The sequence below is a fragment of the Lolium rigidum genome, chromosome 2 (assembly GCF_022539505.1).
Source record: "Lolium rigidum isolate FL_2022 chromosome 2, APGP_CSIRO_Lrig_0.1, whole genome shotgun sequence".
Lineage (NCBI taxonomy): Eukaryota > Viridiplantae > Streptophyta > Magnoliopsida > Poales > Poaceae > Lolium > Lolium rigidum.
In genome coordinates, this window is record NC_061509.1 from 33237712 (window position 1) to 33256054 (window position 18343).

Consider the following 18343-nt stretch of genomic DNA (forward strand, 5'->3'; position numbering starts at 1 on the left):
CTGACAAAAACCGACAGTTTAGCTCCCTTTTCTATCGTTAATAGAAAGGGAAAATAACTCTGAGGTTTGGCTATAAGAGCACAACATACTTGCCTGTTTGTAGCACGGCAAACTTGAGAATCTTGCTCCTTCGGTGCAATCTTGACAAACCGTAATTAGACTGCACTCTTGCTCCATTTGTGCTTCAAGTCGCGAGTCGGTAGTGGTCAGCACACACGTCTAGCGATTCTTGCGAGAGATGGCGGATACGGTGTTGAGCATGGCCAGGTCCATGGTGGGCGGCGCCCTGAGCAAGGCAGCCTCTGCCGCCACGGACGAGATGAGCCTTCTCATGGGCGTGCGCAAGGATATCTGGTATGTTTTGCATGAACTTCTTTGTTCACGTCGTGAACCTTCCCTAGCCTCTTACATTTTTTTTCTATCCGGTTTTGCTTAACATCAGTCGCCTGATTATTTCTTAAGTCTCAGTCGATGGTGTTGACCGTTGGATCCTGCTCTGATTCGATTCATCCATGTGTTCGGTCATTTATTTCACGACACGGATCTAAGCACCAGCATGGGCCTCCATACATGCTCCCTTTTCTATTACAAACCCAAGTCCCTATTATTCGCTATATTTTGTTTGTAATAGAAAATAATATTTTCTCAACTCTGCTCGTGGAGCTGCAGATATTATTTTGCATGTACCGTTGGAAGTCTTAGGCTGCAGGAATGGAACCATGCGTTTTGTAAGTCTCTTTTTGGTGATCTTTGGCAGGTTCATCAAAGACGAGCTAGAGACTATGCAGGCATTCCTGGTGGCTGCTGCAGCAATGAAGGAGAAAGACCTGCTACTCAAGGTGTGGGCGAAGCAAGTGAGGGACCTGTCCTACAATATTGAAGATTGCCTTGGTGAATTCATGGTGCACGTGGCAAGTCAAAGCTTGTCACGGCAGCTGATGAAGCTCAAAGATCGCCATCGAATCGCCGTGCAGATCCGTGATCTCAAATCAAGAGTAGAAGAAGTAAGCAACAGGAACACACGGTACAACCTGATTGACAAGAACCAAATCCTCACTAGAGCCATTGAAGAGAGAGATTCTTGCATGGAAGATATTCGCAACCAATCAGGTAGCAACATCGATGAATCTGAACTTGTGGGGTTTTCCGAGCCGAAAAAAGAGTTGGTAGAGCTTCTAGATGTCCACGCTAGAAATGGCCCTGCTCAGGTAGTATGTGTTGTAGGTATGGGTGGTTTGGGTAAGACTACTCTTACAAGGAAGGTTTATGGAAGTATGGAAAACTTTTCATGTTGTGCTTGGATCACTGTCTCGCAGTCATTTGTCAGGATGGATCTTCTCAAAGACATGATAAAGCAACTTCTTGGGGATCACGCATTGAAGAAGCAACTTGAAGCAAATGTTGTGCGAGAACATAGCCTCGCTGAATATCTCAGAAACGAGCTACTTGAGAAGAGGTACTTTATTGTTCTTGATGATTTATGGAACTCAAATGATTGGAAATGGATCGAAAGTTCTGTTTTTCCTAGTCATAACAATAAAGGTAGCCGTATAGTGGTAACAACACGAGATAATGGTTTAGCTAAGGAGTGTACTTTGGAATCTTCTGGACCACTTATCTACCACCTTCAACCCCTAGAAACAAATTACGCCATAAAGTTGCTGCTAAAGAAGACCGGGAAAAGTGAGGAAAACATGAAAAATTATCAGATGAAGGAAATAGTTACTAAGATAGTAAAAAAATCTGGGTGTTTACCCCTAGCTATACTCACAATTGGAGGCATGCTTGCCACCAGGGTGGTTAGTGAGTGGCAAAGTATTTATGACCAGATCCCCTTGGAGCTAGAGAGTAATGAAAACCTTGTAGCAATGAGGAGGATGGTTACTCTTAGCTACCTCCACTTGCCTTCTCATCTCAAGTCATGCTTTCTGTACTTAAGCATTTTCCCTGAGGATTCTGAAATCAAAAGGAGACGTCTGGTAGAAAGATGGATAGCCGAGGGGTTTGTTATTGCAAGGGATGGAGTTAGGGCTGAGGATGTTGGGAATAGTTACTTTAAGGACCTAATCAACCGAAGCATGATCCAACCATCAAAAGTGAGTGTAGAAGGGACTATAAAGACATGTCAAGTTCATGATATCGTTCGCGATGTCATGATCTGGATTGCTAGAGAAGAAAATTTTGCATGCTCCGCATGGGATAATGCAACTGGCATAGTAGAGGATAACTTCCGTCATGTAGCATTCCAAGGCAATTGGTGCCCAGATAAAGGCTTGGATTGGAACCATGTCCGATCATTGACTGTGTTTGGTGAGAGATCCATGAAGCTAACACCTTCAGTTTGTTCGTCAGAATTCAAGATGCTTAGAGTCCTGGATTTGTGTGATGCCAAGTTCATGATCACACAAAAAGATATCAATTCCATAGGAGTGTTGCGCCATTTGAAATATGTCAGCATCCAGCCTAATGAACAATCATTTGTTTATAGACTCCCAGGATCCATTGGGAAGCTACAAGGGCTGCAAACTTTGGACGTAGGAACGAGTTTTGTGGCATCACTACCAGTTGAGATAACTAAACTGGCAAGCCTTCGTAGCCTCCGTTGTATCAATGCAAGCATAGACAATAATTTGTACACATATTACCCTTTGGTGTGGTTAGCCTCCACATTTTGTCTTCCTATTATGTATACTCCTTTAGTCGATCCTGTTTTTCGTCCAATGATTATGATGATTGTACACATGTCCTGGACTGGCCGTCTGTCAAACTCTGCAGGTGTGAGAGTGCCCAAAGGGATCAGCAATCTAAAGGAGTTAGAGATACTAGAAATTGTGGATATTGAGCGAACTAGTAGGAAAGCAGTTAAAGAGCTCGGGGAGCTTGTAAAGCTAAGAAAGTTAAGTGTGACACTAGGGGCAAGTCAGCAAAAGAGCAAGATAGTATGTGCATCCATTGAAAAGCTCACTTCCCTCCGCTCTCTTAATATTCGTGTGGATGATTATTCTTGGAGAAGCCGTGCGTCCCTCAAGTGCTTGCATTCAATTTCCTCTGCCCCCCCTCTCCTGAGGACCCTGAAGTTGGTTGGTGTTCTTGGGGAGATTCCTGGCTGGGTTGGCGATCTGGTACACTTGGTAAAGATTGTGTTAAGGCGTACCAATCCGATCGAAGGAGATAAAAACCTAAACATACTAGGGGCACTGCCCAAGCTCATGCACCTTCATCTTAGTGAGGAAGCTTATGTTGGAGAGAAACTTGTTTTCAGAACGGAAACATTCACAAATCTCCTGGAACTTGTTATATCCTTCCTGCCGAAACTGGACGAGTTGATATTTAAGGTGGGCACCTCGCCCCACTTGGAAAAGATTAAAATCATTTATTGTGAGCTAGAATCAGGGATTACTGGTATCAAACACCTTCCAAGACTCAATGAAATTTCACTTGGAGGCGCTGCTAAAGTGGCGAGACTTGGTGCGCTGCAACGTGAAGTGGACACACACCCGAACCATCCTATTCTGCGGCTCAAGTATGACTGGACCGACCATGACCTGGATGCTGTCGTCCTCCAAGGATCCACTACTGCGGTACAAGCAGAAGAAGCAACAGTGGGGGAGAGCTCACACCCGCAGGTGCCGACGGGGAGCGATAGGTCAGCTAATTTCTCTTCCCTTCAGACTAGCAGTACTAGCCATCGACCGATTAATATTATATACGGAGTACTTACAATCCATCTCTCTTCTCTTGTTTTTCTTGTCTCCCACAGCGAAGATGATCTACGGTGACGACGACTGAGTCTCCCCCTTCTCGCTCTGTATGCCGGCCCGGAGTCTCCCGCTTCTGGCTCATGTAGCTGCCTGCCCTGAAACACCATATTCTCATGCATGTGCCCGCCCCGTCAAATCTCCTAATTTTTTCACTTGATTCAGTCCGAGTTTCTAACAATGTTTCTCTCTCTGTCTCTCTCACAGCACATGTTCCTCGTTCCATCTTGTTGCCGGTGATCATGGCAACAACAGCGATGATACAGCCCTCTGTTCCGGTGTCTGTTGCTCCTCATTTGCTGCCACATCTGACTCCATGTTGGTACTACCACTCAAACCTCCTTCGATTTAATTTATTCCATCCCTTAGATGCATGTTTGATGATTTCTAGTTGGTCACTTGGTTGTTCCAAACTCTGTTTCAATGCGATGTAGTTAGTTCCGTTGCTATGTATCTGCTGGATTATCTTAGTGTGTCAAGTGTCCCAGGTTGCTGCTTTTTTAGTATCCATGGTCCTCTGCTTCGATTTTCTTTCAGCATTATTATTTCATATAGTCCACCTTGTACCAGAAAAATATCATATATACCCTTGTTTCAGTGTTCGGAATGGTAACGCTTTTGTATTGTCAGAAATCATGATATGTACGAGGAGCTGGAGTAACTATGATAAATGATATCTGGGCAAGGATCTTCTCAATCTGAAGTGAACAATCATCCAAGCATCATGTGCTGCAAAGCACACTCAGTGATCTCGATGGAAGTTGGACACCATAGGAGATTCTTTTCTGAGCCACCTGAGAGTTCCGGGTCCAAACGCCTCTGAAGCTTGAACTGTGAAGTGATGATCTTAATAATTAACCGGTGAGTTCACATGTACCTCACATACATTTGCTGATAAAATGAACTCATGTAATCAGCCGTGTGCATCATTTGATATGTTTTTTCAGCAGGTCTGAAGACGTGGAACGTGCAATAATGAATTACGCCACACTGGCTGAAACATAAATTAAGCTGCAGTTGCCCGTTCGTCTTTCCAAGTTCGGTACAACAACTTCATGTTGTGAAAGGCCGAAGGAGGATTCTTTGTTACAGAGCAGGCTGAACATCATTTCAAGATCTTACAAGGATTTTAGAAATGGCAACTGCTGGCCTAGAAGCCAATGAGTAATTTGAGAAGACCATGCCCAAGCTGATTCGCCGACAACAGCTTTGAGATCACTAGGTCCAAGCTTAACAGGCGTACTCTCGCGTCTTTTGCGAAAGAAGCGCAAGAATTGCATGACCACACAACTCCATCTACCTCATCCAGTGGCTGAATTCAATGGCTGGATGTACATATATGATTCAGGCTCTCTCTGTCTATATATATGCGGTGTGATTAGAGTCCCTGTGAGAAAAATACTGTGCACTGTATGTAATTGTGTTGAGAACAACCGAATCAATTCAAGGGATGCCTATCAATGTTTTTCACTGTGCCTCTGAAACCTCTAGCTTAAGAGGTAGTGCTGTAAACATGTCAGCTCATTTGTGAAACAACTAGTATGATTACTGTATTTATTTCCATGGATGCATCATGCACTCAACGTTGAAGTTTATACCTGTGCTGGCTGATGTTTTTGTAGGTCTGAGTCAGGTCTATGAATTTTTACGTTGAGTTAGAACTGCACTCTTCACATGGTTAACAGAGCACTCTGCCCTCTTCACTTGGTTAACACACCACTCTGCTCTCTTCTCTAAATCTCTGATCAGGCCCAGGCAAGAACTCTCTGAATTTCTTGACTTGAATTAGAAGTGCACAGTCTTGAGTTAACAGATCGCTGTGGGAACTCAGATAATCTGATCCTCACACATAAAAATTCAACTCAAACAACAGTAGGAAAACGAATGTTTGGATGGAAGTTTAGAGTACTTAATCTAGGTTCTTAGAGTTATGTAACGGGGAAGGGGTGCAAAACAACTCCATTTTATGGGATAGGTATTAGAGGAGTTTTCTTGTATAGTACGTAGTATCGTAACCAATCTGTATTGTATTCTTGTTGTACACGTTGATTGATCAATAAAGAGAGAGCCAGCCGTGTAGGCTAACCACGGCAAACAAAACATATTCTTTGACTTGGTATCAGAGGCAACGCTCTAGGATTTCCCTTCCGCCGCCGCACAGCCTGTGCCATGGCGATGACCACCACTTCCGCCCAGTCCTCCTCCTCCGTCAGCTCTCTCCCGGCGGCAAGCTTCGGTAGCTCCACCACCATCCGTCTGGATCGGACCAACTTCCTCCTCTGGAAGACCCAGACCATCCCCAACATCGCCGGACAAGGTTACCTCGGCTATCTTGATGGAAGCTTACCTGCGCCGTCGCAGACCATCACCACCGGAACCGGCAAGGACGCCGTGACTGTTCCGAATCCCCGCTACCACGAGTCCACGAGTGGTGGCTCATCGATCAGCGCGTCATGGGCGTGTTGCTTGGGTCGATGACTGAAGACGTGCTCGCCCAGATGATCGGGCGCACCACCTCGGCCTCCATTTGGAGATGCCTCACTTCCATGTTTTCCGCCCAGGGACGGGCGAGCATCCGCGCCTACCGTCGCAAGCTGACGACGACGAGGCGCAATGACATGGGAGCGGCCGACTACTATCATCTGATCACTACTAGAAAAAGGCTTACCGCCGGCGACCCGGAAAGGCTTACCACCGGCACATTCGCATTCGCCGGCGATCACCTCGCCGGTGGTAATGTCTTACCGCCGGCACATTGCAAAACGACGAGGGTAACCCAGAATACCGCCGGCGCATTATCCCAAACCGCCGGGGGTAATATTTACCACCGGCGCTTTCCAATCCGCCAGGGGTAACCCAATTTACCATCGGTGTTTTACCAATGCGCCAGGGGTATCTCATCTTACCCCTGGCACATAGGCCCAGTTCGCCAGCGGTAATACTTTTAAGATTTAAAAAAAAAATCACATGGGCTCCATCCCATACATTTCCCACGTGATACTCCAGAACTTCTCACATTGTTCTGATTCCAAAACATGTCTAGGAGCAGGCTACATAATGAAAATCAAAATAACACAAAATCTATCACAGAAAATGAAGACTGGTTAATGGTGTCGTCTGCACTTGGAGATCCTATGAACATGACTGCAGAAGACAAGATTTATTGCAGTAGTAAGTACATATGACTTGAGAAGTTATTGCTATAGAAATATATTACTGATTAGAGTAGTACAGTTTTTTTTTAAATATAGAGTAGTATAGTATCATTGTAACAATTATATCTTGTGAATATATCATGCAAAACTAGGACCATGACTTGGTGTAGTACTGGTTAATGATGTTCATGTGAAGGATAAAATTTGCAAGAGAATAAAAACCAGGACATGCTGAACTGAATCAATAATTAAGAAAGCTTTGAGTCTACAGATTTACTTTCACAAGTACATCAAGCTAGATATAATGAAGTACATGGATTGTTTTTGCACAATACCACATGTTTTACCGTAATGAACATGTTATATAATATAGCATTTCAGTCTAGTTTCCAGTATAGACTATGAATGGATGGGAGTGATGTTTTGGCACATGGGAGCATATGCTCCCTTTATTTTGAAATACATGTCAGACATATTTTAAAATGTCAAAAAAATGGAAACAAAAATTTCGCAAGTACATCTTCATGTGCTACGCGCTCACAAAGTTGTTTCATGAAAAATCAACATGTCATGTGGCGTGTGTAAAAAAGATAAAATTCGGTGCTGAAACAAAGACTTGTCACAATATAAATTTTCTCTTTTTCGCTTAGAGTACAAAAAATATCATTTTTTCGTGAAACTTGATGAATACACATATATTATGGAGATGTACATGTAAATTTTTTTGTCAAAATTTTTTAACACTTAAAAATATGTTTTTATGGTAGAGGGATCATACACACCCGGGAGCCGAATTGAGTTTCTGATGAATGGATATCATACTTTGTGCAATGTTCAGGACAAAATTAACACAAAACCATGTATATAATATATGAAGAACACACATACAATGTTATATTAGAGAGAAAGGATTCACCTTTCTTCACAGGTTTGTACATACACATACAAAGTGATGGATACAACTGCAGGCTGCAAAATCCATCATCTAGCCTCGCCTTGATCTCCTTGCACAAGAAGAATAAACATAATTGTCAGCTCAAAACCAGATTTAGCAAAAACGAAATTGTAAAGGAAGGTTTCAACATGACCCACACGACATAGCAACACCGATGCATCTACAAGCTAGCAAAGTTGACCCCAAACCTACATCAGCTTCCTTATGTTGCTGCTTTTTCATTCAGCAATAAGACATCCAAGCTCACAAGCTACAGCATGGGATATAACTTAAATATTTCCCACTTCCGTTGCTTCAAAAATATATAACCGGACCAGTGAATGAACTCCAGAACATGCATCATCTTTTATCCAATTATTACCTAACAGTTGCAGTTAACGACTTAACGTGGTCAGATTAAACTTCAATGGAAGTTAACGACGGCCAGCCTACTCGCTGAATCGCCGCCGGCCAGTTCCTCCTCCTGCGTGCTCAGACTCATGACCGAGTCCCACCCTATCTGTAATTCGAAGGGCAGCATCAGCTCAATTCTCCAGGGTTGATGTACAGAGGAGCACTGACCTTGCAACAGCATAAACCCCATAGGAGGAACAATATGACCTGGAAAAGGGATAGACTGATAAACCAGGCATGTGTGTCGTTGGAGCGAATGGCATGGTACGAGGCAATGAACCAGGCAATCCTATGTGCGGACCTCCTCACTTGCACGGGAACCCCATCAACTCGTAGTGGGTATGATCCACATTTTTCCCACGATCATCCTCTATAATCATGTTATGCATGATGACACAAGCGGTCATGATATACCAAAGGCACTCTTGGTCCCAAAATCTAGCCGGCCCCCTCACAATGGCAAATTGGGCTTGCATAATCCCAAATGCTCTCTCAACATCTTTCCTAGCCGCCGGTTGTGCATTGTGAAATTGGGTTTGTTTCTTACCTCGTGGTTGAATAACCGGCTTCACAAATGTTTGCCACCTTGGATATATGCCGTCGGTGAGGAAGTAGACATAGTTGTACTTGTGGCCATTTGCTTCAAACTCCACCAATGGACCTTCCCGGGTTGAAAGTCTTATCATTAGTGGTGACCGTTGAAGAACATTGATGTCATTGCAAGACCCGGGCATTCCAAAAAATGCATGCCATATCCAAGTCTCATGATCGGCGACCGCTTAAAGGACTATAGTGGCATACTTCTTGTACCCTTTGAATTGTCCTTTCCATGCCGCTGGAAAATTCTTCCAACTCCAATGCATACAATCAATCGAGCCAAGCATACCTGGAAATCCACGATCGGCGTTGACCTCCAAAAGTCTTGTCATGTCTTTAGCATTGGGGGCTCTCAAGTATGTGGATCCGAAAACATTCACAATAGCCACGGCAAAGCGCCTCACACACATGATAGAAATGTTCTCGCCAATGGCCAAATGATCATCAGTTAGATCTGCCGGTATACCATATTCCAACATACGCAAGGCGGCGGTCACCTTCTGATGTGTGCTATGACCAAGTTCTCCGGCGGCATTTCTCCGTTGCTCAAAGAATCGATCATACTTGGTCACCTCCGTTGCGATGTGCTTGAACAAGTCGATGCTCATCTAAAAACGCCGCCAAAAATAGCTTTCAGGAAATATCGGATTCTCATTGAAATACGACCGCATCAACTTCTCGTGCCCTTCAATCCTTTCTCTCCACAACTTCTGTCTACCGAACACCGATCCACCTATTTTTGGCTTCTTGACGTCGCGGTATGCTAATAGTATGGATATGTTCTCTTCTTCCTCTTGGTCGTACTCATCATCCGATGAATCGTATGATGAACTCTACAAATATACATATGAAATAACTTCACTACAACTAGCTAGTAGCAAAAAAAATCGACAAAATAATGGCGGCCGGTGGAGGCGCATACCTTGCGAGCAAACCGGCGAGCATCTTGGCTACGCCATGTTGACAGTAGATTCGACGACGACGACATGGGCGCCGCTCGAGCGCGCCGCTACGAAGAGGAGGAGGCGCGGGGAAGGCGAGGAGAAGCGTCGGCCTTGTGCCCGTCAGTGGCGACGGCGGCAGGTCGGTACAACGCGGCGGAGCGGCCGAAACTGCCGGGAGGAGGCACGGGCGAGTGATGGCGTGTATTTCACACGTTCGTTGGGCAACCCCAAGAGGAAGGTATGATGCGCACAGCAGCAAGTTTTCCCTCAGAAAGAAACCAAGGTTTATCGAACCAGGAGGAGCCAAGAAGCACGTTGAAGGTTGATGGCGGCGGGATGTAGTGCGGCGCAACACCGGGATTCCGGCGCCAACGTGGAACCTGCACAACACAACCAAAGTACTTTGCCCCAACGAAACGAGTGAGGTTGTCAATCTCACCGGCTTGCTGTAACAAAGGATTAACCGTATTGTGTGGAAGATGATTGTTTGCGAGAGAAAACAGTAAAACAAGTATTGCGAGCAGATTTGTATTTCGAGTATTAAAGAATGGACCGGGGTCCACAGTTCACTAGAGGTGTCTCTCCCATAAGATAAAAGCATGTTGGGTGAACAAATTACGATCGGGCAATTGACAAATAGAGAGAGCATAACAATGCACATACATGACATGATAAGTATAGTGAGATTTAATTGGGCATTACGACAAAGTACATAGACCGCCATCCAACTGCATCTATGCCTAAAAAGTCCACCTTCGAGGTTATCGTCCGAACCCCCTCCAGTATTAAGTTGCAAAGCAACAGGACAATTGCATTAAGTATGGTGCGTAATGTAATCAATAACTACATCCTCGAACATAGCATCAATGTTTTATCCCTAGTGGCAACGAGCACAACACAACCTTAGAACTTTCCGTCACTTGTCCCGAGTGTCAATGCGGGCATGAACCCACTATCGAGCATAAGTACTCCCTCTTGGAGTTAAAAGTAAAAACTTGGCCAGAGCCTCTACTAGAAACGGAGAGCATGCAAGATCATAAACAACACATGTATAATAACTTGATAATTAACATGACATAGTATTCTCTATCCATCGGATCCCGACAAACACAACATATAGAATTACAGATAGATGATCTTGATCATGTTAGGCAGCTCACAAGATCCAACAATGATAGCACAATGAGGAGAAGACAACCATCTAGCTACTGCTATGGACCCATAGTCCAGGGGTAGACTACTCACTCATCACTCCGGAGGCGACCATGGCGGCGTAGAGTCCTCCGGGAGATGATTCCCCTCTCCGGCAGGGTGCCGGAGGCGATCTCTGGATCCCCGAGATGGGATCGGCGGCGACGGCGTCTCGGTAAGGTTTTCCGTATCGTGGCTCTCGGTGCGGGGGTTTCGTCACGGAGGCTATTTGTAGGCGGAAGGGTAGGTCAAGAGGCGGCACGGGGGCCCCACACCACGGGGCCGCGCGGCCAAGGGGGCCGCGCCGCCCTATAGTGTGGCCCCTCCGTGGCCCCTCTTCGTCTCTCCTTCGGACTTACGGAAGCTTCGTGAGAAAATAGGCCCATGGGCTTTGATTTCGTCCAATTCCGAGAATATTTCGTTACTAGGATTTCTGAAACCAAAAACAGCGAGAAAACAGCAACGGCACTTCGGCATCTTGTTAATAGGTTAGTTCCGGAAAATGCACGAATATGACATAAAGTGTGCATAAAACATGTAGGTATCATCAATAATATGGCATAGAACATAAGAAATTATCGATACGTCGGAGACGTATCAAGCATCCCCAAGCTTAGTTACTGCTCGTCCCGAGCGAGTAAAACGATAACAAAGATAATTTCTGAAGTGATATGCCATCATAACCTTGATCATACTATTTGTAAACATATGTAGTGGATGCAGCGATCATAACAATGGTGATGACATGAGTAAACAGGTGAATCATATAGCAAAGACTTTTCATGAATAGTACTTCAAGACAAGTATTAATAAGTCTTGCATAAGAGTTAACTCATAAAGCAATAAATCAAAGTAAAGGTATTGAAGCAACACAAAGGAAGATTAAGTTTCAGCGGTTGCTTTCAACTTGTAACATGTATATCTCATGGATAATTGTCAACATAGAGTAATATAACAAGTACAATATGCAAATATGTAGGAATCAATGCACGGTTCACACAAGTGTTTGCTTCTTGAGGTGGAGAGAAATAGGTGAACTGACTCAACATAAAAGTAAAGAGAATGGTCCTTCAAAGAGGAAAGCATCGATTGCTATATTTGTGCTAGAGCTTTTATTTTGAAAACATGAAACAATTTTGTCAACGGTAGTAATAAAGCATATGAGTTATGTACATTATATCTTACAAGTTGCAAGTCTCATGCATAGTATACTAATAGTGCCCGCACCTTGTCCTAATTAACTTGGACTACCGGATCTTTGCAATGCACATGTTTTGACCAAGTGTCACAATGGGGTACCTCCATGCCGCCTGTACAAAGGTCTAAGGAGAAAGCTCGCATTTTGGATTTCTCGCTTTTGATTATTCTCAACTTAGACATCCATACCGGGACAACATGGACAACAGATAATGGACTCCTCTTTTATGCATAAGCATGTGGCAACAATTTTTATTCTCATATGAGATTGAGGATATATGTCCAAGACTGAAACTTCCACCATGAATCATGGCTTTAGTTAGCGGCCCAAAGTTCTTCTCTAACAACATGCATGCTCCAACCATGAAGGTGGTAGATCTCTCTTGCTTCAGACAAGACGGACATGCATAGCAACTCACATGATATCCAACAAGGAATAGTTGATGGCGTCCCCAGAAACATGGTTACCGCTCAACAAGCAACTTAATAAGAGATAAAGTGCATAAGTACATATTCAATACTACAATAGTTTTTAAGCTATTTGTCCCATGAGCTATATATTGCAAAGGTGAATGATGGAATTTTAAAGGTAGCACTCAAGCAATTTACTTTGGAATGGCGGATAAATACCATGTAGTAGGTAGGTATGGTGGACACAAATGGCATAGTGGTTGGCTCAAGGATTTTGGATGCATGAGAAGTATTCCCTCTCGATACAAGGTTTAGGCTAGCAAGGTTATTTGAAACAAACACAAGGATGAACGGTACAGCAAAACTCACATAAAAGACATATGGTAAACATTATAAGACTCCATACCGTCTTCCTTGTTGTTCAAAACTCAATACTAGATGTTATCTAGACTCTAGAGAAACCAAATATGCAAACCAAATTAGCAAGCTCTAAGTATTTCTTCATTAATGGGTGCAAAGTATATGATGCAAGAGCTTAAACATGAGCACAACAATTGCCAAGTATCAAATTATCCAAGACATTTTAGAGTTACTACATGTAGCATTTTCCAATTCCAACCATATAACAATTTAACGAAGGAGAAACTTCGCCATGAATACTATGAGTAGAACCTAAGGACATATTTGTCCATATGCAACAGCGGAGCGTGTCTCTCTCCCATAAAGTGAATGCTAGGATCCATTTTATTCAAACAAAACAAAAATAAAATAAACCGACGCTCCAAGCAAAGTACATAAGATGTGGCCGAATAAAAATATAGTTTCGGGGAGGAACCCGATAATGTTGTCGATGAAGAAGGGGATGCCTTGGGCATCCCCAAGCTTAGACGCTTGAGTCTTCTTAATATATGCGAGGGTGAACCACCGGGGCATCCCCAAGCTTAGAGCTTTCACTCTCCTTGATCATATTGCATCATACTCCTCTCTTGATCCTTGAAAACTTCCTCCACACCAAACTCGAAACAACTCATTAGAGGGTTAGTGCATAATAAAAATTCACATGTTCAGAGGTGACACAATCATTCTTAACACTTCTGGACATTGCATAAAGCTACTGGACATTAGTGGATCAAAGAAATTCATCCAACATAGCAAAAGAGGCAATGCGAAATAAAAGACATAATCTGTCAAAACAGAACAGTCCGTAAAGATGGATTTTATTAGGCCACCAGACTTGCTCAAACGAAAATGCTCAAATTGAATGAAAGTTGCGTACATATCTGAGGATCACTCACGTAAATTGACATAATTTTCTGAGTTACCTACAGAGAATTAGACCCAGATTCGTGACAGCAAAGAAATCTGTTTCTGCGCAGTAATCCAAATCTAGTACTTACTTTTCTATCAAAGACTTTACTTGGCACAACAAAACATAAAACTAAGATAAGGAGAGGTTGCTACAGTAGTAAACAACTTCCAAGACACAAATATAAAACAAAATACTGTAGGTAAAAACATGGGTTGTCTCCCATAAGCGCTTTTCTTTAACGCCTTTCAGCTAGGCGCAGAAAGTGTATCTCAAGTATTATCGAAGGGTGATGCACCTACAGCGGGGTTTGGAGTTTTCTCAACCATGCAAAGTATATTGGATACATAAGTTTCAGCGTCTCCCTTTTCATTAGTCTTGGGCTTGCTACTCTCATCAAACAAATTTTCAGGAACAAGCCAAGCATAGTTATGTTCTAGTGCATCATTCATAGCTAGGAGTTTACATGGTATTGGTGCTTTGATCTCCCCACCATCATTAATATTATTAGTGTATCTTATTCTATCCATGTCCATCTTTTCAAGGAGACTAACAAAATTAGTATGAGAACCAAGCATATTAAATTTAGCAAAGACCTTTCTAGCCTCTCTTGCTAGACCACCAAACTCTCTAAGAAGAGTTTCTAAAACAAAATCTTTCTTCTCCCCTTCTTCCATATCACCAAGTGTAAGAAACATGTGTTGGATTATAGGATTGAGATTAACAAATTTAGTTTCCAACAAGCGAACTAAAGCAGCAGCAGCAATTTCATAGGTGGGAGCAAGGTCTACCAAGTGTCTATCTTCGAAATCTTCAACGGTACTAACATGGGTGAAAAAATCTTCTATATTGTTCCTCCCAATTATAGACCCTTGTCCTACCGGTATGCTCTTTGCGGTAAAATCAAAAGGAAACATGATGAAGTAAGTAAAGTAAATGCAAGTAACTAATTTTTTTGTGTTTTTGATATAGCAAACAAGACAGCAAATAAAGTAAAGCTAGCAACTAATTTTTTTGTGTTTTGATATAGGTGCAGCAAACAAAGTAGTAAATAAAATAAAGCAAGACAAAAACAAAGTAAAGAGATTGAGAAGTGGAGACTCCCCTTGCAGCGTGTCTTGATCTCCCGGCAACGGCGCAGAAAAAGAGCTTGATGGCGTGTATTTCACACGTTCGTTGGGCAACCCCAAGAGGAAGGTATGATGCGCACAGCAGCAAGTTTTCCCTCAGAAAGAAACCAAGGTTTATCGAACCAGGAGGAGCCAAGAAGCACATTGAAGGTTGATGGCGGCGGGATGTAGTGCGGCGCAACACCAGAGATTCCGGCGCCAACGTGGAACCCGCACAACACAACCAAAGTACTTTGCCCCAATGAAACAGTGAGGTTGTCAATCTCACCGGCTTGCTGTAACAAAGGATTAACCGTATTGTGTGGAAGATGATTGTTTGCGAGAGAAAACAGTAAAACAAGTATTGCAACAGATTTGTATTTCAGTATTAAAGAATGGACCGGGGTCCACAGTTCACTAGAGGTGTCTCTCCCATAAGATAAAAGCATGTTGGGTGAACAAATTACAGTCGGGCAATTGACAAATAGAGAGAGCATAACAATGCACATACATGACATGATAAGTATAGTGAGATTTAATTGGGCATTACGACAAAGTACATAGACCGCCATCCAACTGCATCTATGCCTAAAAAGTCTACCTTCAGGTTATCGTCCGAACCCCCTCCAGTATTAAGTTGCAAAGCAACAGACAATTGCATTAAGTATGGTGCGTAATGTAATCAATAACTACATCCTCGAACATAGCATCAATGTTTTATCCCTAGTGGCAACAAGCACAACACAACCTTAGAACTTTTCGTCATCTGTCCCGGTGTCAATGCGAGGCATGAACCCACTATCGAGCATAAGTACTCCCTCTTGGAGTTAAAAGTAAAAACTTGGCCGGAGCCTCTACTAGAAACGGAGAGCATGCAAGATCATAAACAACACATGTATAATAACTTGATAATTAACATGACATAGTATTCTCTATCCATCGGATCCCGACAAACACAACATATAGAATTATAGATAGATGATCTTGATCATGTTAGGCAGCTCACAAGATCCAACAATGAAGCACAATGAGGAGAAGACAACCATCTAGCTACTGCTATGGACCCATAGTCCAGGGGTAGACTACTCACTCATCACCCCGGAGGCGACCATGGCGGTGTAGAGTCCTTCGGGAGATGATTCCCCTCTCCGGCAGGGTGCCGGAGGCGATCTCCTGGATCCCCCGAGATGGGATCGGCGGCGACGGCGTCTCAGTAAGGTTTTCCGTATCGTGGCTCTCGGTGCCGGGGGCGTCGTCACGGAGGCTATTTGTAGGCGGAAGGGTAGGTCAAGAGGCGGCACGGGGGCCCCACACCACGGGGCCGCGCGGCCAAGGGGGGCCGCGCCGCCCTATAGTGTGGCCCCTCCGTGGCCCCTCTTCGTCTCTCCTTCGGACTTACGGAAGCTTCGTGAGAAAATAGGCCCCTGGGCTTTGATTTCGTCCAATTCCGAGAATATTTCGTTACTAGGATTTCTGAAACCAAAAACAACGAAAAACGACAAGCGGCACTTCGAGCATCTTGTTAATAGGTTAGTTCCAGAAAATGCACGAATATGACATAAAGTGTGCATAAAACATGTAGGTATCATCAATAATATGGCATAGAACATAAGAAATTATCGATACGTCGGAGACGTATCAGCGAGGCGGATCTACGACGCGGCGGTGAGCTACAGCGGGGCCGGCGGCAGAATCATGCGGCGACGGCGGAATCGACCGGCGCCGGCAGAATCGTGCGGTGGCGGCGTGGGTGGGAAAATGGAGGGCGCGGGAGGAAATTTCAGCCATTGTATATCCGTCGCGAGTCCGAAGAGATGCCGCGCGCTGCAGCGACGCGTCACATTTTGGCGCCCCAGATAGTGCAAAAAGCCGCGCGCCCCAAATATTTTGTGGCGCCGCCGCGGATAGCGTGCCTGCTGGAGGGCTAATTACGTCTCCGCACACTGTATACTGACGGTTTTTATAGCGCGGACGTAGGATAGTTAACTAGACTGATGCGGTGCGGAGGGAATCGAGGGACTAAGGGTGTGTTCGGTTTGGGAATTAGGTGGAATGGAATGGAACCATTCCATTCCTCGGAGCCATTCTCGCGTTCGGTTCAGGGATAAGATGGAATGGAACCGTTCCTCGAAAGGGAATATTCCGTCCAGATGCGGAACGGACCCGTCCGGGCAAATCGGCCGGACGAGGTGAAATGTCTCGATCTGCGTGCTAATTAACCAAGTTTAGCAATAATTAATCAAGTTTAGCAGTACTAATCAAGTTTAGCAAATAATTAATCGAGTTTACAATAATTAATCGGGTGACTAATCTCACCCATTTCATTCCATTCTCATCCCATTCCAAAACCGAACACAGGGATGGAACCGTTCCGTGACAATTTTTTTGTCCAAACCGAACACAGGGATGGAACGATTCCATGACACCGAACACACCCTAAGAGGTGAAGAGTACTCCCTCCATTCTTTTTTAATTGACTCGAATTTAGTACAAAAATTCCCTTTCTTTTGACGTCGCGGTGGCCTCGCCTGCAGCCTGTTTCGCGAGCCGCTGCCCCACTGCTTCCCGCCGGGTCGCCTGCCGCCGTGTGTGTGCACGCGTGGTGCGACCTGCCTTCGTGCGAGCCAGGGGAATTGGGGAAACCGTGTGCGGGTGCGCTGCTATACGACTAGACGAGTACATGTATAAAAATGCTTTTTTGTCTGTTTCTTGGGTATTGACCTGAATACAGGTGCATACCCCCAGGGCCGCCAATGGTTGCGCTGGTTGGTGCGCGTTAGTATATTGGGTAACAACCTATGTGCCTGTTCATATCTCTTATGTAAATCAAAGGAAGCTAGCTCTAGTCAAAACAGAGGAGTCATCATCAAAGACAAATAGTTACTCCAATTCTTTTCCGACATGCTGGGCCTAGTCAATTCGCCCTCACACTGACACACAGAATTTGTCATGCTAACTTTTTAAAATTCTGCTAGTATTAGAAGAAACAACGGGCCTCACGTATCAAGAAACTGCGGTAATCAGTGGGAAACCACTCTAGCTAGCCCATGTGAGCAATGCAGGTTACCGTTTGGTCTAAGCTATCTGCCATACTCACATGGGCTTCCCAGCCATCATAAGCTGACAAAAACCATCAAGTTTACATGACTTTTCTATCGTTATTAGAAAGGGGAAAAAAAGCTCGCTATAAGAGCACAACATACTTGCCTGTTTGTAGCACGGCAAACTTGACAATCTTGCTCCTTCCGTGCAATCTTGCTCCGAGTCGCAGGTGGTCAACACACGTCTAGCAATTCTTGCGAGCAAATTTGAACCGGCCAGAGGGAG

The 18343-nt window shown here is 44.2% G+C and overlaps 1 protein-coding gene across 1 annotated transcript; it reads left to right on the forward strand.

Annotated features, from left to right (window-relative positions):
* The first annotated feature begins 238 nt into the window (after positions 1-238).
* On the forward strand, positions 239-4419 carry LOC124689465 (putative disease resistance RPP13-like protein 3). The gene is made up of 4 exons (XM_047222989.1): positions 239-354; positions 758-3378; positions 3445-3646; positions 4389-4419. The coding sequence occupies exons 1-4, from the start codon at positions 239-241 to the stop codon at positions 4417-4419; spliced, it is 2970 nt and encodes a 989-aa protein (XP_047078945.1).
* Positions 4420-18343: the final 13924 nt, after the last annotated feature.